Source organism: Anolis sagrei, chromosome 2 (genome assembly GCF_037176765.1).
Source record: "Anolis sagrei isolate rAnoSag1 chromosome 2, rAnoSag1.mat, whole genome shotgun sequence".
In the NCBI taxonomy this organism is placed as follows: Eukaryota; Metazoa; Chordata; class Lepidosauria; order Squamata; family Dactyloidae; genus Anolis; species Anolis sagrei.
This window is the reverse complement of record NC_090022.1, coordinates 73136060-73161416: the sequence shown is the minus strand read 5'-3', so window position 1 is coordinate 73161416 and position 25357 is coordinate 73136060. Positions and strand designations below refer to the sequence as shown.

Below are 25357 nucleotides of genomic sequence, written 5' to 3'. Positions count from 1 at the left end.
TGCTGACACTTTTTGCTTCCAAATACATGACAGAGTGGAGCAAAGAGTTTAAAAAATTCTCTCTTATCACCAACTTAATTCAGTTGTTCCCTACAGGTCAGTTATTTATACTTTTTAACAATCAAGCATTCCAAGGCAAAATAAATAACAGCTCATCAAACTTTGGTCTTCAAGAGATTAAAGCTCCAGGTAGCTGCCTGCTTTAGTTGATCTTGTTGACCTTGATCTGAGCTTTCAGGTGGGAACTGGTGATCGAGCGTGGTCTACTCCATGAGGTTATTATGAAACTCTTTCATTGTCATTCTTAAAATAGACTTGTAGAGTATAGGAATAGTCAGGTCGAAAACTGGTAAAACAACAATAAACTTGCCACCCAAACCAATAAATGAGAGATTAAGGCAGAAGGGCTTATATTCAATTGTATTCTTGATCTGTTTCTGTATTCTGAACTACTGGATGACTTTGGGGCCTTATGCACATGTTCCAGCTGAGGACCCACAGATGGATTCCACAAAAAGACAGGGCAACAGCTGTAATATTCCCACCTTGAACATGATGAAGAAATCATAGATTTGATTACCTGGTTTAGTCAGAACGCAGCCTATGGGTCAGGTATTTCGAATACAAGAGCTGTCAAATAGTCAATCTAATCCAGTTTAGTCATAGATTATCCGTCAAAGTGAAGGGGGAAACAAGCATGTGGTCATCAGGTGGTCTAGAAGTCCTTATAGCAAAGCAGTATCCCAAACAAACAACTCCAGCAAGGTGTAAAATAGATTTAGACTCATAGAATCATAGAATTGGAAAAGACCTCATGAGCCATCCATTCCAAGCCCCTGCCAAGAAGCAGGAAAATCTTGTTCAAAGCACCCCCAACAGATGGCCATCCAGCCTCTGTTTCAAAGCCTACAAAGAAGGAGCCTCCACCACACTCTGGGGCAGAGAGTTCCACTGCCGAACAGCTCTCACAGTCAGGAAGTTCTTCCTAATGTTGAGGTGGAATTTCCTTTCCTGTAGTTTGAAGCCATTGTTCCACATCCTAGTCTCCAGGGCTGCAGAAAACAAGCCTACTCCCTCCTCCCTGTGACTCCTACTCACATATTTATACATGGCTATCATGTTCCCCCTCAGTCTTCTCTTCTGCAGGTTAAACATGCACAGCTCTTTAAGCCGCTCCTCATAGGGCTTGTTCTCCTGACCCTTGATCATTTTAGTTGCCCTCCTCTGGACACATTCTAGCTTGTTAAAATCTCCCTTAAATTGTGGAGCCCAGAATTGTACATAGTATTCCAGGTGTGGTCTGACCAAGGCAGAATACAGGGGAAGCATGACTTTCCTGTATCTAGACACTATACTCCTATTTATGCAGGCCAAAATCCCATTGGCTTTTTCAGCTGCCGCAAGACATTGTTGGCTCATGTTTAACTTGTTGTCCACAAGGACTCCAAGATTTTTTTCACACGTACTGCTCTAGAGCCAGCCATCTCCCATTCTGTATCCTTGCATTTCATTTTTTTCTGTCTGAGTATTTTGCATTTGTCATTGTTGAACTTCATTTTATTAGTTTTGGCTCATCTCTCTAATCTGTTAAGATAATTTTGAATTCTGCTCCTGTCTTCTGAATTATTAGTTATACCAAGGTGCTTGTCTATAAAGCTATTGTCCTCCCAACCCTGCTATATGCCTGTGAAACGTGGACTGTCTACAGACGTCACATGCAGCTCCTGGAATGATTCCATCAGCGCTGCCTCCGGAAAATCCTGCAAATCTCTTGGGGAGACAAGCGGACAAACGTCAGTGTGCTGGAAGAAGCAAAGACCACCAGCATTGAAGCGATGGTCCTCCAACATCAACTCCGCTGGGCCGGCCACGTTGTCTGGATGCCTGACCACCGTCTCCCAAAGCAGTTGCTCTACTCTGAACTTAAGAATGGAAAACAGAACATTGGTGGACAGGAAAAGAGATTTAAAGATGGGCTCAAAGCCAACCTTAAAAACTCTGGCATAGACACTAAGAACTGGGAAGCCCTGGCCCTTGAGTCCCCTGCGGGGTGAGAAGGGCAGAATATAAATACTGTAAATAAATAAATAAATAAATAAATGACTTGTTTTTGATAAATCCATGTTGACTATTAGCAATGACCACATTCGTTTCTAACTATTTGCAGACCACTTCCTTAATGATCTGTCAATCATAGCCAGTTTAATGTCAATCAAACCAAATGACAGAGACTTCTGTGAGTCTCCAAAATAGAAAGGTGGTAAGCAACAAAGGTGTCAGAAAGCTGCTGGGAGATATAACAGCAGTTGCTGTATCTATGTGTTACACCAATTTGTAGTTATAATCCTCTGTCCCAACAGTAAAAAGTCATGAATTTTTGTCAGTTACCATTTGTGAACCATCTTTCCAATCAGTCTGTGAACCTTTTTTTGTCACCTCTGCATTCATTGTGAGGTTGTATTTCCTGGTGTTACATTGTCATTGTTTCTTATTTGTTGAATAATTCTGTTCCATTTTAGGGTGGCATGGTCAAGTAGTAATTCCCGTGTAAAGAATGCAATGTTTTCTTTTTAAAATATTTTTATTAGATTTTCAAAAAAGTAACTTAAATCCAACAAATAAAAAAGCAAGATATTAAAATAGAAAGCAAAGAAAGCAAAATAATCCAGTACAAAAGTAACCATATAATATTCCCACCCTCTTACTTCCTCCCACCCATGCCAACTAAGACTAACAGATGACCTCTTTCCCCTGTTAAAAATTAAAAAACAAACATATTATTATTATTATTATTATTATTATTATATTTATTATATTTATTTATACCCCACTTTATCTCCACTGAAGATGACTAAGCATTAAAAACATTACTTACTTTCCCTCTTCTAAAGCAAAATCAACTATCAAGCTATTGTATGTACTTCTTGTTCTTCTTCATTACATTTCGGTTTCTGCTAAATATAGACAAATATATTTAACCAGAAGTAACATTAAAATAATCAACTTAACCACTTTGAATAAAGTTAAACATTTTCAAGTATCTTTAGCTCATCACCTCAATATTCCCTCTTTTTTGCTTGTCATTTAAATTGATCCATTCATATGATTTATTGCTGTGTTTCACAATTTTTTTGTGTGATATCTTATCGCATTTTCCTTTCAATCTCAATATTCTTATTTCACCAATCCACCTCCATTAAAAAAATCTTTATTTGTATTTGTAATTCTGCCAGAATGCTCATTTTTATTTATCCCAATCCATTCTCAATATTCTTCTCATGCCTCGGGTCATTATTTAAATATGTTTAACGTCTTTTCCCATCTAAATTGACTCCTATACATTTCGTATGGGCATTGTATATATTTTTCAATCAAGCTTGAAGACTTAAATATCTTTTCTCCTTTGTTTTCTTGTAGCATTTCCCCCTCAGTCTGAAGATAAGTTCATATCTGCTCCCTTGGTTCAGTCATGTCTACACTTGACACATTGAACTGTTTCTCTTCTTGTGACAATCCACATGTTTCTTTCACTCTGGTACTGTCATTGTTATTGTTGTCTTTTCCCCCTTGGCATTGGTTGTTTTCTTTGAGCAATCTGATGCATAGTGACTCCTAAAATTTGCTTGGATTCTATTTTTCTATCTTGTCTTGCTTGCTTCTGGTTGCAGTTTAAGTTAGGCCTTCCTTGATCTGCAATAAGAATGACAAAATCTAGATTTTCAATATTTTTCTGTGTTTTATAAACAGCTAAATAAGAACAAAAGAAAAGATAATATAACTTTACATCAACAAAGATTGTGATTTTTCAGTTTGAAACTGGCTTACCTCTTCTTGGAAAGATGGACAATTTTCTTTCTCTTTCACTCATTTTAATTCTTGTTGATTTATAATTTTTATGGCTCTGAGTATCTCATCTTCTTCATCTTAGTAATGGGGTAGTCAAGAAATAATTATTTCTAAAGTGTTTTGTAGCTCATGGTTCAGTCTTCCTCTCCTCCAACAACCAAAGAAAGAACAGCCTCATTTCTGAACTCCAAAGAAAGAATGCAAGGAGGGGATGATAGCCAGCTAGAATGCTTGATCTTAAATCTTCTAGTCATATTTAAACAGAGTTAATTTGAGAAATAAATATACTTGCCTTTAAATTAAGGAGGTTCCCAATCTTCACTCTTTTTTACACTGATTATTCTAAAGGAAGGATGCTTTTCTTGAAGATTATCCAGCTTGAAAGCTGGGACAAATTCTGCAGAAAGGGTAAAGATGGCTGACCTTGAGATACTGGCTTTTCTGTGACCACTTCTCCCATATAGAGTCATGGAACACTAAGATAAATATTGGCTCATGTGGATAATCTTCAGTCCCTCTATATAGAGAATTTTCTACCAGTCGTGAAGCACCATTACCAGTTTTTCTCTGTAGTTTGATTTCTCTCTCACACCAAGCCAAAGTGGAAGAGAACATCAGTCCTTAGTCACACCTGAAGTCAGAGAATGTGACCTTTCAAAGTAGATAAAATGTTTTTCCTAAATTTTCTCTGACATCCTTAATTTAGAATAATTAAGTGTTTCAAGCAGAGACACCTAAACTGCATTGGTATCTAAAATGAAGAAAGATGCTTTTAATCTTTGTACCCCACATCTGCACGTCTTCTGCTAGGAAAGGTCATTTTTGCACCAAAGGAAGAATCATATCTATATCTAGTGTAAAAGAGATCTAAAAATCCAGTCATGACAGCAAGGGTAGCAAAGCTCTTTTCCTGATACCAAATCCAGTTCCTCCTATATCAACTCACAATTTCTCCAAGTTAATAAATTTATAGAATGATTCATGTCAAAATGAAGCATATAAATACCTGATCTCTTTTTTTAAAAATGCAAAGTTTGAAAGAATGATATAAAGGAACAAGAGACCAAATTGCCAATATTGCTGGATAATGGAGAAAGGCAGGGAGTTTCAGAAAAACATCTATTTCTGTTTTATTGACTCTTCTAAAGCCTTTGACTGTGTGGATCATAATAAATTGTGGCAATTTCTTGGTGGTATGGGAGTACATCGCACATCATGCGATGTGCGGGGCTTGATGAGTGCAAAGCTGGGGTGAAAATTGCTGGAAGAAACATTAACAACCTCAGATATGCAGATGACACCACTCTGATGGCCGAAAGCGAGGAGGAGCTGAGGAGCCTTCTAATCAAGGTGAAAGAAGAAAGCGCAAAAGCTGGGTTGCAGCTAAACATCAAAAAAACCAAGATTATGGCAACAAGAATGATTGACAACTGGAAAATAAAGGGAGAAAATGTGGAGGCCGTGACAGACTTTGTATTTCTAGGTGCAAAGATTACTGCAGATGCAGACTGTGGCCAGGAAATCAGAAGACGCCTTCTTCTTGGGAGGAGAGCAATGTCCAGTCTCGATAAAATAGTAAAGAGTAGAGACATCAGACTGGCAACAAAGATCCGCCTAGTCAAAGCCATGGTCTTCCCTGTAGTAACCTACGGATGTGAGAGCTGGACCTTAGGGAAGGCTGAGCGAAGGAAGATCGATGCTTTTGAACTGTGGTGTTGGAGGAAAGTTCTGAGAGTGCCTTGGACTGTGAGAAGATCCAACCAGTCCATCATAAAGCCCGACTGCTCATTGGAGGGAAGGATACTAGAGACAAAGTTGAAGTACTTTGGCCACATCATGAGGAGACAGGAAAGCCTAGAGAGGACAATTATGCTGGGGAAAGTGGAAGGCAAAAGGAAGAGGGGCCGACCAAGGGCAAGATGGATTGACGGCATCCTTGAAGTGACTGGACTGACCTTGAAGGAGCTGGGGGTGGTGACGGCCGACAGGGAGCTCTGGCGTAGGCTGGTCCATGAGGTCACGAAGAGTCGGAGACGACTGAACGAATGAACAACAACAACATGGGAGTACTAAGTCACTTTATCTGTTTCCTGAGGAATCTGTATAACAACCATGGAACAACCGACTGATTGAAGATTGGGAAAGGAGTACAGCATGGCTGTATACTCTTACCCGACCTATTCAACATGTATGCAGAACACATCATGTGACGTGTGAGGCTTGACAAATCCAAGGTTGGAGTTAAAATTGCTGGAAGAAACAGTAACAACCTTAGATATGCATATGATACCACTTTGGGGGCTGAAAGTGAGGAGGAGCTGAGGAGCCTTCTAACCAAGGTGAAAAAAGAAAGTGCAAAAGCTGGGTTACATTTAAACATAAAAGAAACAAGATTATGGCAACCAGACTCATTGATAACTGGCAAATAGAGGGAGAAAGGGTGGAGGCAGTGACAGACTTTGTATTTCTAAGCACGAAGATTACTGCAGACTGCAGACTCAGACTGCAGCCAAGAAATCAGAAGATGTTTACTTCTTGGGAAGAGAGCAATGACCAATCTCGATAAAACAGTGGACTAGAGATATCATGCTGGCAATGAAGATCCACATAGTTAAAGCAATGGTATTCCCCTTAGTAAGCTATGAATGTGAGAGCTGGACCATAAGGAAGGCTGAGAGAAGAAAGATAGACACTTTTGAATTGTGGTGTTGGAGGAAAATTCTGAGAGTGCCTTGGACCACAAGAAGATCAAACCAGTCCATACCTCAGGAAGTAAAGCCCAACTGCTCTCTGGAGAGAAGGATATTAGAGGCAAAGATAAAGTACTTTGGCCACATAATGAGAAGACAGGAAAGCTTGGAGATGATGCTGGGGGAAATGGAAGGAAAAAGGAAGAAGAGCAGACCAAGGGCAAGATGGATGGATGGTATACTTGAAGTGACTGGCTTGACTTTGAAGAAGCTGGGGGTGGTGATGGCTGACAGGGAGCTCTGGTATGGGCTGGTCCATCAGGTCACGAAGAGTCGGAAGCAACTGAACGGATAAACAACAGCACAAAAAGACTTACATTTGAACATTTAGTCAGCCTTTCTAGAAAGCTTTCACTAACTCAGTTGTCTCTTCCCTTTTGTATTCCTATTCTCCTGCTTTTATTTTACTGGAATACCACAGTGTATAACTGCCCAGAGAAAACCCACATCAAGTATAGCCTTCAAGATGTAGGAAGATGGAAGATGGAACTGGGAGGTCCAGCATCATCACTGTACAAAGACAGCTTCATATCTGCCTATATCCATTGTGCAAGACTAGTTATGTGCACATAAAACAAAGAATAAATAAAGAGGAATTACTGCATTAGCTTTAGTTCTCACATATTAAAGCTTTGTTCTTTGAACCATCGAGCATAATGCCTGCTTTAATTTGGGGTTAGTCAACACCAGAATGGCAGCTTGAGCTGGAGAATATGCAGCCATCATTGCCCAAAGAAATCCATCATTGCATTCTTTATATACAGTCATAGAAAAAGTCTGTACCGTAAAAAATGAAAGATAAAGCAATAGCAGAGATAGCACTGTCCCAGCTGCCTTGATATGAGCTTTTGCCTGGAAACTCCTGAAATGGGGTTCTTTTCCTGATATTTGACAGACATGTCCAAAGAGTGAGGCAACAACTAAAATGGAGCACAATAAAACCACAAGAAAAGGACAACCAGATCCAAAAGTTAAAAATAACACATCAAAAGTTGTGAGGGTGTCTTTCAATAATTTTCCTTGGGAAACCATTGTATTATTGACCACTGGGCTTTCTTGTGGTGGTATATGCATAGTACTTAATGTCACAATGAAAGCAGACAAGGAGATAATAATAGATCCCATCAAAAGTCGGGGTATTAGCCATGATATCTTCAGTTTGCACCAAAGGAAGAACGTGTGGGTACTGTTCACAATCTTGATGCAGTAGAAGAAACAAAGCAAAGCAGTGAGCCAATATCTGAATATCACAGTAAGGAAAAAAAAGGAGAACCATATCTCAGAAATTAAAGAACTGAAATTATATTCTAATGCGAAACTTAAGTCAAGTACACCAATGACAACTGTCACACACCCATTGGACAGACCCAGACTTAGAAGAAGCTGTTCACTGGATGCAAGGGTCCTGCATTTAGTCCACGGAATGATCACAGTAACAATAAAGCCATTCCAGAGGAGCCCACTGATGGCCAAGACAGCTTCAGTCACCAGTAAGACAAGAGTCGTGGGAGGAGAAGACATATTTCCAGAACTTCTGGTCCTTGCATGGGAAGCAGTTAGTCCTTCTATTTATAAAATAAACGTTCCTGAGCAGAGGTAGAAAATGCTTGTAGCAGACCTGTGCTCTCCATTTTAATGCACTGTAAATAATTCATCAAACTATGCAAATTAATGAGTTTCTCATGTTGCCTATTTCCTTAGTGCTTTTGTTTGTTGCAGATTACATAGAACTGCCTTCCCTTAACTTGATTTTTGTATCAGAGGAAAACAGCAGTTTTGTTGGCTATGTGGGGGAAAGAAGTTTGATAGAAAGGGCTCATTTCCCTGCCTCTTAAGGTAAGACATTGCAGGAGTGTGGAGATACAACTGCTAAAAGATGAAAACTCAAAGTCAAGATAAGAATAGTTGCACAGGCCTTTACAGAGGAGTCCACATTTTCTGTCTTGTTGATTTGTATGAGAAAGGTATTGACCAAACTTTTGGTAAAACCTTTTCCAGGTGCTTCACTCAACAGTTCCTGTCATGGCCTCTTGTCTACGTCTGTATCAAGTTAAGAATTGTGTGTACCATGGACTACACAGTGCCCCTGCATGTGGGCCAGTGTGACACTTGAACTCCCTGTGACACACATCAACTCTTCAAATATCCTAGCACCCCTCCAAAATAATTCTCATTAGCCTGGTGGGGCTCTCCTGTGATGGCCTGAGCCTATTCCTCTTATCACTGACCTCCTACAGGCCAGCTAGCTATGGGTTTTAAAAATCAGGCATATCAAGACAAAATAAAGTACTCATCAGAATTTGGTCCTCAAGGGGTTAAAGCTGCTGCTAGCTGCCTGTTTTGTTGGAGTGAATCAGAAGCAGTGTCATATTGACCTTGACCTGAGTTTTCAGATGGGAACTATTAAGAGGAAACACATACCTGTCCAGAAAATACTGTATATCTATACATAGTTAGGTTGATAACTGGTAAAATTACAATAAATGTACCACCAAGACAGAAAAGTTTGTATTTAACTGCTTCATGGAAACATCATTCTGTTAAGCCATTCATAGAATAAGGTTGTCCAGTATTAGGAAAATCAATTATTTCACCAATCATAAAGTACAACATATTTGTTATGGTTGCATAACTTCTCTGTATATTATTGTCAACCACTGTATCTATATCTTGAACCAAGTTGTTGATATAATCCTGAGCACCAAAATCAGAGGTTATGAATTTTCATCAATCGCATTTAGTAAAGCTTTTTTTTCCAATAATAGCCTGTGAAACTTCTCTCTTTGTCATCCATGTATCCAACGTGAGGTTGCAATCCTTGGTATTTTAGGTCAACATGTCTAATTCCTTGATCAAACTAATGAATCCAATGAATAATTCTGCTCCATTTAAGGATGGTAGTGACAAAAGGTCAGTCCTAAACACTCAGAAAATGTTACCTTTCAGATTTGTGGCCAATTGGAAGACAAAGTAGATAAATTTCTTGTTCTATATTTTCTCTGGCAAGTGACAGATCAGTTAGGATGCAGCTTACCCTATGGCATGTGGGGCTCCTTGAATATTAGGCATTAGATTAAAAATGTTAATGACCTTTTAGTAACTTCAAAGTATATTAGAAGTTCTAATATTATACAATATGCAACTACATTTTATGCTGGCTTGCTATTTTGAATTTTTTAATTGTAACTTTTTTCCACATGTATTTTTAACTCATTTATTTCTTACAAAGATTAAATGGTAATCTTATAGTTGTGAGTAGGCCCTCTTTGACTCCTGGCAACCAATATTTTTAAACCTAGTCTGCCACTATCTCTGCTAATCTTGATTTTTAATATATTTATTTATTTATTATATTTACTTTTATTCCACTTTTCAAAGCAGCAAACAGTGTGACATAAATACCTAAAGCAAGAGCACCTGAATTGCATAGGGCTGTGAAATGGAGGAATAGCTTTTAATACTTTGTTCCAATTATGTTTTGATTCAAATTATTTTTGCACCAAAGCAAGCATTGTACCAATATCAGGTGCAAAGGAGACATAATCCAGTCATGACTATGGAGATAGCAAAGTTGTCTTCATTATATCCAGTCCAGGTGAGCTTCCAGTGTCAATTCTTGTTTCTTTTGTAAGTTTATAAAATGTATAAGATGTTATAAATGTATAAAAAAGGCATATCAAAATGAAGACTGAAGTTTTGACACCTGACTTTTTACAAAAACTTTTGAAATGTTTGGGGGGGAAAGATACATAGACAAAACCTACAAATAGACTTAGTTTATAACTAGGAAAACTCCACATCATTTATACTCATTGAAACATTAAGGCTTTGCTGGCTGAAGCATATGGGAAAATGTGTGTTTTACTTTGGAGTTATCAGAAGCTAGATGGCAGGCAAAGCTGGCAAGTTTACTATCTTCACTGTAGAAAGAAAGAATACTTAATTTCCACCTATATCCATGGTCCAAGGCCAAATCTGTGTCATAAAACAACCCATAAGGGAAGAGGAACAATTGCATCAACTTTGGTCCTTACACATTAAGACTACTTTCTTTGAACCATCACAGCTAATGCCTGCTTTAATTTTGGGTTGTTCAACACCAAAAGGACAGCCTGAGCTGGAGAGTATATCACCAGAATTGCTGAAATAAATAATTCTTCGTTGAATCCTAAACGTGTAGTCATCATAATCACTTGTGCTACAAAAAATGAAAGAAAAAGTAATAGCAGAGAGAGCACAGTCCAAGCTGCCTGGATATGAGCTTTTGTCTGGAAACTCCTGAGATGGGAATCTTTACTTGTCATTTGGCAGACATGCCCACAGAGCGAGGCAACAACTAAAATGGAGCATAGTAAAACCACAAGGAAAGGACAACCAGATACAAGAGCTGGAAAGAACACATCAAATCTTTTGAAAGTGTCTTTCAGCGACTTTCTCTGGGTCACTGTTGTAGCATTGGCTGTGGGGCTTTCTTGAGATGGTGTATGCCTGGTACTTAATGTCACAATGAAAGCAAGCAAGGAGATGATCAAAGATCCCACAAGAAGCCGGGGTATCAGCCATGATATCCTCAATTTGCACCAAAGGAAGAAAGCATGGGAACAGTTCACAATCTTAATGCAGTAGAAGAAACATAGCAAGGCAGTGAGCCAATATCTGAATGTAATACAAAAGAAAAAAAAGGAGTACCATATTTGGAAATTTAATGAATTGACATCAGATTCAGCTGAGAAACTGAAGTGGAACAGACTCAGGGAAATTGTCGCCCACAAATTGGACAGACCCAGGCTTAGCAGAAGTTGTTCACTGGATGCAAGTCTCCTGCATTTAGTCCATTGAGTGATCATCACAATAACAATAAAGCCATTAGAGATGAGCCCGCTGATGCCCAAAACAGTTGCAGTTACCAAAAAGGCAATCATCTTGGGACAAGACGTGTCTCCTGAACCTCTGGTTTTTGCACAGGCAGCTCTGCAGGATTTTATTTATACATCCAAGATTACTGGGCAGAGGCACTGCCCATTTTAATGCACTGGACATTATTTTAACAAACCATTCATCAGACTATGCAAATTAATGAGTTTCTCATGTTGCCTATTTCCTTGGTGCTTCTGTTTGTTGCAGACTACACAGAACACCTTTCCTATTGCTTCCTTTTTGTATTGGCAAAACATTCCCGGGTGCTTCCTGTCTTGGTCTTTTGTCTGAACCTTTAATGTTCAGCTTTCAGACCTTTATTGGCTTTGACCAGGATACCATGGCAACTAAAAAAAAGCCAATGCAAATTTAGACTGTGTTGATAGGATTATAGCCTCTTTCTCAAAGTAAGGAATAGTACCAATCTACCCTGTTTTGGTCAGACCTCACTTGGAATAATGAGGTCTGGGCACCACCACTGTGTCTGGTTCTGACCACCACCATTCAAGAAGGATATTGAGAACCTGTAACGTGTCCAGAAAAGGGTGACCAAAATGATAAAAAGGCCTGAAAGCCAAATCCTATGAAGGATGATTTAGGAACCTGAATATGTTTACCTTGGGGAAGAGAAAGATAAGAGAGTCATGATAGCCATGTTTAAATATTTGAAGGGATGTCTTACTGAGGACATCCTTTCTGCATCCTTTCTTCTCCTCCATAAACTAAGGCACAGAGCAATGGATTCAAAATGTAGGAAAATAAATTCCACCTAAACACTAGGAAGAGTGTATCACAATAAGAGCTATTTGATAGTGGAATATGCTCCCTTGGAGTATGGTGGAAACTTCCCATCTGGAGGTTTTTCAACAGAGGCTGGATGGTCCTCAAATGCTTTGATTGTGTGTTTCCTCATGGCAGGGATTTGACTGGATGGCCCTAGGCACTTTTCCAATTCTAAAATTTTAGAATAAGTGTAATATCAACCGTGGCCTACATGCAGTCTTTGAGAGTGAGCCAGTTTGACCCTTGAATTCCCCCCACAATCTTTAAAACTTCCTGGTACCCCTTTGAAATAACCCCACTGGTGGGAAAAAAAAACATTATTTTGTCTGTAAAAGCAAAACAATACTTAAAATGATGTTTTTATGAGCAGTACTCTATAATGATGTGGGAGGGATGCCCCAAAATATCTAAATTGACCTTGAGAGATTAAATGCCTCTTTTGGTCCCTGCTGACACATAGGGAAATCCTCTGAATTTCAGAGGAAACCCGCATGGCCCTCTGACCACCACAGTGTGTCCACTTCTGTAGAGTGCCCTGGCAGGTGACTTAGCTGTCCCTTCACTCCCTATCTTTTGTTTCTTGTGTACTATAAACTGACTTCAACATATGGGAACCCTATGGATGTGGAGCCTCCAAGTCATATGGCCTTTAGCAGCCCTGTTCACATTTCGGGATCATGATTTCCTATTCTTCTGGGATGTGGACTTCCTCTTTTCCTCCTGCTTTGTACCTTACCAAGCATTATTGTTTTTAGTCAATCATGTCTTCTCATAATAAGGCCAAAGTAGAACAGTCTCAGTTTATTCATCTTGGCTGCTCATAAGAGGTCAAGCTTAATTTCATCTAGGATCCATTTACTGACAATTTTAGCAGTCCACAATATCCTCACAACTCTTACCCATTTCAAATGAGTTGATTTTCTTCCTTTTGCCTTTATTCACTATCCAGATTTTGCAATCAAAAACAGAATTTGGAAATAAAATGTCATTGATAGCTTAACATTACTATTCAGTGATACAATACAAACCTGGTACCTGTGGAACTAGTACTGTGGTTTCACTTACGGCATCTGACAAGATATATTCTCTCTAAAAATTTCTAGATTCTCCAGGCAATTCAATGGCATGTTTCCATGGAAAATTATCATAGAATGCAATTCCTACAGAGAATAACTCTAGACATTTTCTGACTTCTCTGTGGTGATTCTATAATGTCTGGTGGAAGTAATTTATTTCAGTGCAATTTGCTATTTTGCACAGTATCTTGTTTCCATGGTAAGTCCAGAAATGCTTCAATTGTAGATATGGGGGTCGTACTGTATATTTTTACACTTCGGGATCTTGTCTAGTTCCTTCAGAGCTGCCCTTCCAAGTCCTAGTGTTCTACTGATTTCTGAACTGCTGTCTCCAATTTGATTCATGGTTTATTTATTTATTTATTGGGTTGTGGTAGGTTTTTTCGGGCTATATGGCCATGGTCTAGAGGCATTTTTCAAGCCATATAGCCCGAAAAAACCTACAACAACCCAGTGATTTCGGCCATGAAAGCATTCAACAATATTTATTTATTTGTTTGTTTGTTTGTTTGTTTGTTTATTGTATTTCTACCCTGTCTCTTCTCTACCCCCAAAGGGGGGACTCAGGACAGCTTACATTTGGCAATGATTCGATGCTGCTACATATAAACAATTAAAATAATACAACAACCATTAAAATACATAAAGCATTAATTAAAACAATAAAACAGTATCCTCAGCTGTATTGCCTTACCATTCAATTTCCCATCAAAGTGATTATGTCTGCTGTCTGAAAGCCTGGACCCAAAACCATAATTTCTATTTTTTCCTGAAAGCCAGGAGGGATGAAGCCACAGAAGGTCCTGGCTCTCGTCCCCGCCAAATGTGTTTGCAATGTTGGCGGGAGCGAGAGCAGGACCTCCCCAGATGATCTTAGATTACGAGGTGGGACGTAGAGGCAGATGCATTTGGACAAGTAAGCTGGACCAGAACCATCATCAAGGTATAGGATTTTTTTTTACTATTTCAATGTTTTCATTTTCTATTTTTAAATTATGTAAATAATTTGTGTTCCTTGTTTTAGTTTTCTTCATATGGGACCTGCTTTTAAACTTTCTTCCTTGACTTTCTTCAATTATTTGCTTTTTGGTATTTTCTGCTAAAAGTTTGATGTCATATGCGTGTCTCAAAATTATTATTTTCTTCAGTGTTCACATCTCCTTCCTTCTACCCCAATCCTGCTTTACATATATTTTCATCATACTAGTTAAACAGAAGGGTGATAAAATGTAGTCTTGATTGACCCAAAGTGAATTGGCAACCATTTAATTTCTTTGTGTTCTGTCCTGGTGGTAGCCTCTGGTCCTCAATCAGACTCATCAGGATAATCAAATGTTGTGTCATAGTCACTTCTTAAGAGCAATCCATAGTTTTCATGATCCATACAATCAAAGGCTTCGCTATAATATCTAAAGCCCAGGTTGATTTTCTTCTGAAATATGCAACATGGTTCCTGGTGTCTTTTTCTTGAATCCAGTTTGGACATTTGGCATTTCTCAGTCTATGTGTGTTAAGAGACTTTGTTTTAGAATTTTGAGCATCATTTTGGTTGCATGGGAAATTAATGCAATGGTCATGTAGTAACTGCAATCCCTGAAAAACTCTTTTTTGAGAACTGGATTGCACATTAAGTGTTTTCCATATTTATTGACAGGTTTTAGTTTTAGTTTTAATTTTAATTAGCATAGATTCTATCTCTGTAGCTTAAAGCAGCTATATTGGTATGCCAGCTTTATTTGGTGATTTATTTCTCCCAAGTGTCCAGAGGGCAGTTTCCACTTCACTTTCTAAAATTGCAGGTTCATCTTTAAATGGTTCTTCCTTGAATAAATCTCTCACCCTTTCATCACTTCCATATAGTTCTCAGTGTATTTTTCCAATTGTTGTTTTCTTTTTAAATCATCTTTATTAACTATACATATAAACAAATCTATGAATAAATACCCCAAACACTATCAATATAAACCCTTTAAACACACTCAAACAGTAATAATATTCTTCAAAAGGCTTCAGCATAGTTGCCTCGTTTCTCATTATCTTCGCTCTCTACTCATCGTGTTATTTTTCTACTTTGTCATGCTAGTCATGACGCATCCCCACTCTTGGTTTAAATTTCCTTTGAATTTTTCTGATCTTGTTGATGAGGTCTCTTTGTTCTTTCTTATTTGCTGTCACCTATTTCTTTGGATTTATTATTTTAGTTGTTATCCTACTACTATTATAGCAGTTATAGAGTCAAAAACGACTGTGCTGCAGTGAATGCTGCATGATTTATCAAGCTGCTCAAAGGGGAGAGGTGTGGGAATGGTTTTGAAAAGTGCAAAAAACTTTTTAAGGAATGTGTCTGTGTTTCTAGTTTCATGGCGAAAAGGGAATCTTGTTCTATCACCAGATCCATTACTCTACTACTACTCTGTTACTCAGTTCTAAGGATTCTTCAGGGAATGAAAAAGAAAGTTTTGACTTTCTTGCTGTTGTATTGCAAAGAGAGGACAAGAAGTGGAAGGCCAGATTTCCAAAGACACAACTTTTTTTCTTAATTTCAAACAAGATGAATTTCCCCATCTGCTTATTTATTAGGCAAAAAGGAGTAACCTCAATCTATTTTCTTGCAGCCAGCCCCCTTCAATTGTCACAAATCCACTTCCCCAGTCTTGCCTGCTGCTTTGTGCGCATAAAATGAGACGAATGGCCTCATCGCACGGCCACCAAAAAAGGTTCACCTTGCTTTGCCTTGCTAGGAGGCGTGAGTAAGCCGCTGCTCCTTGCCCCACATTGTTTGGCTCCTGCCGCTGTTGATCCCATGGGGGAAAGCGTGGTGCGCATGGATTCCCCCCACCCCCATTAAAGTAAATGGCAATGCAGGAAGCTTCCTGTGTTGCCACGGTGGTACACCAGTTCCGCCCTCCTTCACCCACGGAGCCAACATGACATCATCTGATGGAAACCAGTGAACTCCATGGGTGACCGTGGCTAAATTGACACATGCCGCCAATTTTAGCTCTGTGTGACAAGGTCAAAAGAGTGCATCTCATAAAGGTGTCAATGGCCCAAGGTAACAAGGAATCAGAACTCTCACTTCCAGGCTGAGAACTTTCAACATTACTATATAGTAGTTATCTTTGGAAATCATTACTATACAAATAATATCAACAGCGAAACAGAATGGCAGAAAAATGCAAATTAAGAATATTCTTGATCACAATAATTTACATAATATGCAAATTAGATGTCCAGATTCCAGGGCCAGGAATATGGCAAATCCGTGTTTCAGTATGTAAAAGATTATTATCTTAAATTATATCTGCTTCTATTATGATATTCTTTTAGTGTTTGAATGGATACATAGATTTGTTTACTGATGTCTGTAGAAAGTGAAATGCAAATAGGTATCCTCAGTATAGCCCGATGGTAACTGTACCTATCCTTGATTTGCATTCCTTTTATTGCAGCTGATGTTTCAGTCAGTTCAAAAAAAATGCATTTAATTTTTGAAAAACATTATACTTGCAGTACCTCTATGAGCCGTAGCAAACTACTTTAAGCGAGAGCGAGCTTGTGCTCAAGCTCGCTCCGAAGCCCTGCCTTTTTTTCCCCCGAGGCTGCTCTCTCTCTTGCTAGTGTGCCTGTTTTCCCTTGCTAGGGAAGCGATGCGAGTGTACTCTCGCAGTTGGCAGAATTCAACTGTGAGCGTACGCTCGCATCCCTGCCCTCTGCAATGGAAAACAGGCACGCTAGCAAGAGAAAGAGCAGCCTCCGGGGGAAAAAAGGCGGGGCTTCAGAGCAAGCCCGAGCGCAAGCTTCCTGAGCGTTTGCTCGCAACGCTGCCCTAGCAAAGGGAAATAGGCGGAGAAAGAGGAGGAGCATCGCTCGTGCTGGCTTAGTTTGCTCTCGCAAAATCCTAGTTTGCTACGGCTCTATGCCTTGGTCACTTGCTCTCTTGGATGAGAATAAGATTCTTCATATCAGACTGAGAGAAGAGAAAGATGTTTGAGCATTACAGAAATCCATCTACACATAATGTCATTAGGAAATGTTTGGATTCTTTGGAACAAATGCAAATTTAATGAGAAAAGAATGGCCATATAGAAAGCCCAGTGGAGTAAAACCTTACATTTGTTTGTTCAGAAGTAAATCCCAGTGAAGCTTCTTTTATGGAATTCGGGATTTGTGAATGGTTTTCCTTTTATCATGTTTCTTGAAGATAATGAAGAACAGGATGAAACTCACACAGTTGAAAATAGAATATTCAGAATTACTACTTGCAGTGGCCTAATAAATGTAGTCCAAGACAAAACATCAGCTATGTAGTAGTAGTAGTTGTAATAGTAATACATAGGAGCAAGCCCAGAGGCCATCCAGTCCAACTCCCTTTGGTCATGCAGTAAAAGCACAAATCAAAGCACCCACAAAAGATGTCCATCCAGTCTTTGTAATAATAATAATAATAATAATAATAATGTATTGCTCTTTTTCCTTTCTTTCCTTCTTGCACTACAAATGAGATATGTGCAGTGTGCATAGGAATTTGTTCATGTTTCTTTTCAGTTAGTTGATACAAACATTCTCCAACCATCTGCCACTCACCCAGCCCATCTGCCAAATTTTAAAATGTGATGCAACCTCTGTGTCCAAAGGTTTGCACATACATGATATATATGCATTATATATAATATAATATACAACATATAAACATTTCTTGGGGCTTTTCCTTCAAAAAGGGCTCCGCAGCTGAAAAAGTTTGAGAACCCCTGGCCTAGACCATTGTGTGTATGTAAAGACAGATGATCCTCTTTACCAGCCAGATAAGCTCAGGGTGATTGTCCATTTAAATGGAGGCTGAGAGCCTGCCACTCTTGTAGAATCAGGGGCTTAGGAAACGTGCATACATTAACTTTCTTTATGGACTGCCAAGTCCTTACATTGAAATCCACATCTTTGTCTTTTAAGCCTTGCACCTTTGTCTTCTGAATTCCATATCTTTGCCTCACATGGAACAGAGCATTTAAGGTAATCAAAACCTCATCAGCATCTCTGTGTCATTGTTTCCTCATGAACTGCACCTTCCCAGGGGGCATCCCTGCAGCTGATTGGCTCTCTGCTTAGACCAATTCCTGGCTGCCATTCTTCTCATCAAGAGAATCCCCTCCTAGAGGCAGTGGCATCAACAAAGCTTCCAGTCAATCCCAACACAGATTCTGGCCAGCCCTCTTCTTAGCCAACCGTGGAAGGGAGTGGGAGATTTGAATGGCTGTCAGAACTGTGTAAGATTGGTTGTTTAATAATTTTATGTTATCACATAAAATTATTGTTTTATATTGTTTATGTTATATACTGCACTGCAGTGTCTTGTAAGCTGCCCAAAATCCCTTTTGGGAGATGGTGGTGGAATATAAATAAAGTTTATTGTTTTATTATTATTAAGATGTCATGTATTTCTCTGTAAGTTCATGGTGGCAACTTTTGAAGAAATTGCTTGGACTTGCATCCTTTTTGGCTGAATCATATTAACCTCTGTGACTTGTTCTCAACCTGGTGTGTTGGTTTCTTTTTTTTTCTTTTTTTTTTTTTTAGCAATTTTGTATACCGGTCTTCTCCCCTCTATCGGGGGACTCGGGCCGGTTTCCAACAATAAAATCACAAAACAATCATTAAAAACATCATATAACATATTAGATTAAAATGTTATAATAGCAAAATGCAATCACATAATAACAATGGTCAGTCGTCATAGTGAATTCGTTGTCCATCATTCATCGTCATCTATCCGATCACAGAAAAAGCTTTTAGATTTAGTCTGGGCAACGTTGACATTTCAGAAGCTTCTTGTTCCAAGGGAATTTCTAGTTTCATGTTCCAAATCTGTCAAGTTCCTGGTACCAAGTCCAATGGATTATTCTGGAGTTCTGTGTATTGATTTTCATGTTGCCTCACTGCCTGAGTTTTACATCTGTGGATTTATTGTTTTACCTTTGTACCTTGAAGTTTATGGATTATTTCATTTCTCTGGATTATACTGTTTTTACCATTTTTACTGCTTTGCTTTTATATATTCTTCAATAAACTGCTTCCTGACTATTGAACTGGTGTGGTGATTAAGTACAGAGGTGTTCTTGCTCTGGTATACAACAGTATACCACGATGATGAGAAAAGAAGGATTCCTCGGAAGGCTGCCATACCCGTTTAAGTGAAATAACAGCATTTTAATACTGTAGTATGATAGTCTCTTTTGATAAGGAAGAAAGAAATAGCGATAAGTTTCTGGACCACAAAAAAGAAGACTTGAATAAGATGCGAACTTTTTATTTAGACTCAAAAATGCATGTTTGAAAAGAACAAACCAGGTTAGGAAAATCTTGTATAAATAAACAACATTTTAAATTTACTAGAGACCACAGGAACGCTCTCTAGAAAACAGTCTCATTTTGGAATAACGGTCTCTGCTTCTTCCAAAATGCATCCAGGGGTGACTTTTTTTTTACAAGCTTCCATTTACTTAGGATTTTCATTTTAGTGGCCAGTTCTACAGCTCTCTGCTTTCTCAATATGCTGACCATAGTTGCGTGGGTAGAATAATCTATTCCTCCTTTTCTCTGTTTTTTTGTTCATACATGCACAGTAAGGGATACTGGAGGCGGCTGGTGAATACCTTGACTGCTGTAGGAAGGGAAACATGATGAAAGCAGAATTCTGCTCTTTCCCTGATCAAGCTTTGTTTATTGTATTGCTAACTGTGGACAAGACACTGCAACCCAACACTGAAACTCTATGTTTCTCCAACCTTCCTTCGCTATCCTCCAAATACTGACCCTGCTAAAAACCATTCCAATGAGACAAATAGAAGGAGGGAAAGGGGGATGGATGGGTGTAAAACAGAAATTTCTTTTGACGGGCAGTGCTAAATGAGGTATGATTGCATTTTAATGTTATTTTTTATTTCTTTTCATTTTTCTGATAAGCTTTGGGTCCCAAACTGCATGGAGTCAGTTAGTGCATTCTCATTCAGGATATTTTCATAGTTAACTGTGGTTTATTTCCAGTCATTTGAAATCATTTGATGACACATTTTCATATAATTTAATGCTCCTTGGTTGACAGACATAAAGTTACAAATTAATTTTATTATGGCATTCATATACAACAGAACTCTGTTTAAAAATAATTTGAATAGATAATTTTCTGTCAAAGCTGTTATTTACACAAAATAAAATCAAAGGTGATATGTGGAACTGTATCTTATGCCGCCTGAAAGACCGATATTTGATGACAAACACATTTTGAATACATGGTTTTAACCAATTTTTTCCCATTTATAATTTTGCAATGAGCCATAGATATTGGCTAAATTCATACAGGTAAAATTGATAGTTGGGCTGCTTTTAGGGGAAACAAAATCCATCAATGCCTCTTGGTGACTGTCCACTTTCAGGTGGCTGAGCTTCTGGAGGTTGAACTGAATCTATTCTTTCTGATACAATTTCACATTATTATGTTATTTATTTTTTAAAAATATATTCCACCCTTCTCACCCTGAAGGGGACTCAGGATGGAGCACAGAATATATACAGGAAACATTCAATGCCAGGACATGGTATCATTAGATGCATACATAAAAATTAAAAACATTTGTCTCAATATTAAAATACACTGTTTAAAAACCGCCTTGTACTTCATATTTAAAGGATATCTAGCTAATACAGAACCTCAGAACTGGAGAGGAAATGAGGTATGCATTGGAAATATTTGTGACATAAGATGACATTATCATTGTATTTTCTGGTTGCTGAATGTGTGTGACTCACCCAAGGTCTCCTGGTGGATTCCCAGTGTGAAGCAGAGAATTGAAACCTGGTTTTCATAGTCATAACCACTGCACCACACTGCTCCCATCATGTACGTTATATTTTAAATGTATTTTGCGTATATACGAACCTCAGAACTGGAGAAGAGATGATAGAAATTTAATTTTTAGTGGTTGCTAATCATTGGAATCATTGTCCCACCTCATTCTCTGATGTCAACTTTTTAAGCAAATCTTCAGTTTCTACCAATTAAAACCTTTCTTCCTTTACAAAGAGCAGTGGCTAGAGTTTTACAAAAATCTGTGTCTTTACCACAGTTTTGCTCTATCTCCACCCCACACAAGTTATTTTTTTCCCATTTAATAATCCCAGGAATAAATCTGTGGATGAACATCACACCTTGACTCTTTGAAGCACCTGAGTAGCTGCTTGCTTTAGCTTTGGGTTAACCAGCAGCAAGATGGAAGCCTGGGCAGAGGGGTACACAATTCTCACCATTGCTGCCAAGATCCCTTCGTCTTTTCCCAAGGTCACAATAATAGACAAGGTATGTGCTGCATAATATGATATGTAAAGGAGCAGGAGGGAGAGCACTGTCCAGGCTGCTTTGATGTGAACTTCGGTTTGGAGACTCCTGCCATGGATGTCTTTACCTGTAATCCGACAGACATGCCTGCAAAGTGAGGCAACGACTAAGATGGAGCAAAGTAGAACCACAAGAAAAGGACAACCAGAACCAACAGCTAAAAAGAAGGCTTCAAAGGTATTGAGTGTATGCTTCGATGTCTTCACTTCAGTTGTGTTTGTAACATTCACTGCTATGTTGCTTTGGATTTGTCTAGAAGTAAACTGTAATGCAAACGCAGAAAAAAGAAATGAGCAGAACAGAGATCCTGCTAGAAACCTGGGTATTAGCCACAGTATCCTCAGTTTGCACCAGAGGAAGAGAGAGTGGGTGCTGTTTACTATCTTGATGCAATAGAAGAAGCATAACCAGGCAGTGAACCAGAATCTGGACATGATGACAAAAGTCGCAAGAAGGTATAGTCCTGGCAACAGGAAGAGGTTGCTGATGCTGTCATCCCTAAAGGTGGCATTGATGTAAAATGGAATCAGTAATGCTGTGGCCCAGAAATTGGACACAGCCAAGCTCAGAAGGAGTTGTTCATTGGAAGCGAGGCTCCTGGATTTGGTCCATTCCCTGAGAATGACTGCAGTTATAAAGCCATTAGAGATGAATCCCCCGAGGGCAAAGACAATTGCAACTACTGCGAAGGCAATAGTTGCAGGAGAGAACATATTTCTTTTTTGCCTCTAATCCTGGCTATAAAGGTGCCTTCCAATCAGTGGAAATGATGTTGAGCTGAAATGGAAATTATAGGTCCCAAGTCTGTGATGTCCTTTTTAAATCCCTTTGGAATCATGTTAATGAACCTATAATCAAACTATGCAAAATGAACAAGGCTGGCTGGTAACTCTTTTTCATAACACATGATTCTGGTACAAAGTGTAAGCAAGGAGCTGTCTCATGATTTTTTTATTTATTTTTTTACAAATCAGGACTGGGCAACAATCACAGCTTGAATCCTTCTCCAAATAAATATCTTCTCCAAGTAAAAAAAAACATGGTGAGAATCGTTGCCATTATAACAGTAAGTAGGCAGACATATGTTTACTGTGCACAAAGAAAAGCCTGTGCAAAATATAAAATAAGAGGAACATACTACTACAATGCTCAAATTTGAAAACAAATGGTTGTAAGAATTCTTTCTATCTTAAATATATATCTTACAACCAACCAGTTTCTGGACACAGTTCAAAGTGCTGGTTTTAACCTATAAAGCCCTATACGTATTGAGTCCAGGTTATTTGAAGGACAGTCTCTCTCGCCCTATGTGCCTATTAGAATTTTATATCCCAGCAACCTCTCGAGTGCATTTGGTGTGAACACGGGAGAGGGCATTTTCAGTGGCTGCTCCCAGGCTCTGAAACTCCCTCCCAAGAGAGACCAGGAGGGGTTCCATCCCTGCTGCCTTTAGTAGACTGATGAAAACATACTTCTGCCATCAGGCATATACCTGATTGGAGGCAGGCTTCTAGGGATGATGTGGGAGGGGAGGGGGGTAGTAGAGTCTTAAATGTAGTATTTTAATGGTATTTCAATTATATTTTAATGTTTGTACTTCGTGACATAATTTTTTTTATATTCATATTTTAATGTATTGGCTCGATTTTTAATTTAGATTGTGTCATGTCAGTTGTTAGGTGCTTCAAGTCTCTATATTAGAAAAAGGTGGGATAAAAATAAACATTATTTATTTGAAATTTATTTAAAACATTTATATTCTTTCCTTCTCACCCTGAAGGGGACTCAGGGTGGAGCACAACATATATACGGCAAGCATTCCATGTCGGGACACAAAATAACTATAAATATACACAAACACTAAAATCTACTTTAAAATCAGTCATTTAAAACTATGCTAGCTCCAGTAGTGGAGTGGGTTTCCTATTATTGCCTTATTTCATTATGATCATTAATGCAAAAACACAGTCTCTCAACAGCCACTAAAAACAGAACTACAGAGTATGTAATAGATAAATTATTACGAGCCAATTTCTCAGGTGTACAGACAAGATGTAGCATTAGAACACGTGACAAGAATCTTTTTCTAGGATCTGAATATAAAAATAGTGAGATATATTTTTAATCTACAAACATAGGTGCATTTCTATGATGTGTAAGGGATTCCTAAGCGTCTCTTTTTAAGGTACCCAAGAGGTATTTGTTGAAATCTCAGTTCAGTAGAGGTTTCACAAAATTATACCAAGTAGGAAATTGTACACTGGTAATAGAATTTCTAGGAGCTTGGGAACAGAAGCTCAGAAGTTTCTCCAGGGTTTGGTGCAATGGTTGTTGTTGTTGTTCATTCGTTCAGTCGTCTCCAACTCTTCGTGACCTCATGGACCAGCCCACACCAGAGCTCCCTGTCGGCCGTCACCACCCCCAGCTCCTTCAAGGTCAGTCCAGTCACTTCAAGGATGCCATCCATCCATCTTGCCCTTGGTCGGCCCCTCTTCCTTTTGCCTTCCACTTTCCCCAGCATAATTGTCTTCTCTAGGCTTTCCTATCTCCTCATGAAGTGGCCAAAGTACTTTGTCTCTAGTATCCTTCCCTCCAATGAGCAGTCGGGCTTTATGATGGACTGGTTGGATCTTCTCGCAGTCCAAGGCACTCTCAGAATTTTCCTCCAACACCACAGCTCAAAAGCATCTATCTTCCTTCGCTCAGCCTTCCCTAAGGTCCAGCTCTCACATCCGTAGGTTATTACAGGGAATACCATGGCTTTGACTAGGCGGATCTTTGTTGTCAGTGTGATGTCTCTACTCTTTACTATTTTATCGAGATTGGACATTGCTCTCCTCCCAAGAAGTAAGCGTCTTCTGATTTTCTGGCCACAGTCTGCATCTGCAGTAATCTTTGCACCTAGAAATACAAAGTCTGTCACGGCCTCCACATTTTCTCCCTCTATTTTCCAGTTGTCAATCATTCTTGTTGCCATAATCTTGGGGTTTTTTTATGTTTAGCTGCAGCCCAGCTTTTGCACTTTCTTTTTTCACCTTGATTAGAAGGCTTCTCAGCTCCTCCTCGCTTTCGGCCATCAGAGTGGTGTCATCTGCATATCTGAGGTTGTTAATGTTTCTTCCAGCAATTTTCACCCCAGCTTTGCATTCATCCAGCCCCGCACATCGCATGATGTGTTCTGCATACAAGTTAAAAAGGTTGGGTGAGAGGATGCAGCCTTGCCGTACGCCTTTCCCAATCTTGAACCAGTCTGTTGTTCCGTGGTCAGTTCTTACTGTTGCTACTTGGTCCTTGTACAGATTCCTCAGGAGAGAGACAAGGTGGCTTGGTATGCCCATCCCTCCAAGAACTTGCCACAATTTATTATGATCCACACAGTCAAAGGCTTTAGAATAGTCAATGAAGCAGAAATAGATGTTTTTCTGAAACTCCCTGCCTTTCTCCATTATCCAGCGGATATTGGCAATCTGGTCTCTCGTTCCTCTGCCTTTTCTAAACCCAGCTTGAATATCTGGCAACTCTCTTTCCATGTATTGCTGGATCTTGAGCATTACCTTACTGGCATGAGAAATAAGGGCCACGGAAGTTTGAGCAGT

The 25357-nt window shown here is 39.0% G+C and overlaps 3 protein-coding genes across 3 annotated transcripts; all 3 read right to left on the bottom strand.

Annotated features, from left to right (window-relative positions):
- Positions 1 to 7220: 7220 nt before the first annotated feature.
- On the bottom strand, positions 7221 to 8117 carry LOC132765597 (taste receptor type 2 member 143-like). Its single transcript, XM_060759876.2, has one exon. It carries the CDS (start codon positions 8115 to 8117, stop codon positions 7221 to 7223), a length of 897 nt encoding a protein of 298 aa, XP_060615859.2.
- A 2522-nt stretch (positions 8118 to 10639) lies between these two features.
- On the bottom strand, positions 10640 to 11518 carry LOC132765599 (taste receptor type 2 member 9-like). The gene has a single exon (XM_060759877.2). It carries the CDS (start codon positions 11516 to 11518, stop codon positions 10640 to 10642), a length of 879 nt encoding a protein of 292 aa, XP_060615860.2.
- Positions 11519 to 21568: 10050 nt separating this feature from the next.
- LOC132765600 (taste receptor type 2 member 8-like) lies at positions 21569 to 22474 on the bottom strand. Its single transcript, XM_060759878.2, has one exon. The coding sequence runs from the start codon at positions 22472 to 22474 to the stop codon at positions 21569 to 21571; it is 906 nt and encodes a 301-aa protein (XP_060615861.1).
- Between the last annotated feature and the right edge of the window lie 2883 nt (positions 22475 to 25357).

Bases quoted from the DNA above. Each gene is read 5' to 3' on its own strand.
- LOC132765599 (XM_060759877.2), bottom strand. From the start codon at position 11,518: ATGATTGCCTTTTTGGTAACTGCAACTGTTTTGGGCATCAGCGGGCTC.
- LOC132765600 (XM_060759878.2), bottom strand. From the start codon at position 22,474: ATGTTCTCTCCTGCAACTATTGCCTTCGCAGTAGTTGCAATTGTCTTT.
- LOC132765597 (XM_060759876.2), bottom strand. From the start codon at position 8,117: ATGTCTTCTCCTCCCACGACTCTTGTCTTACTGGTGACTGAAGCTGTC.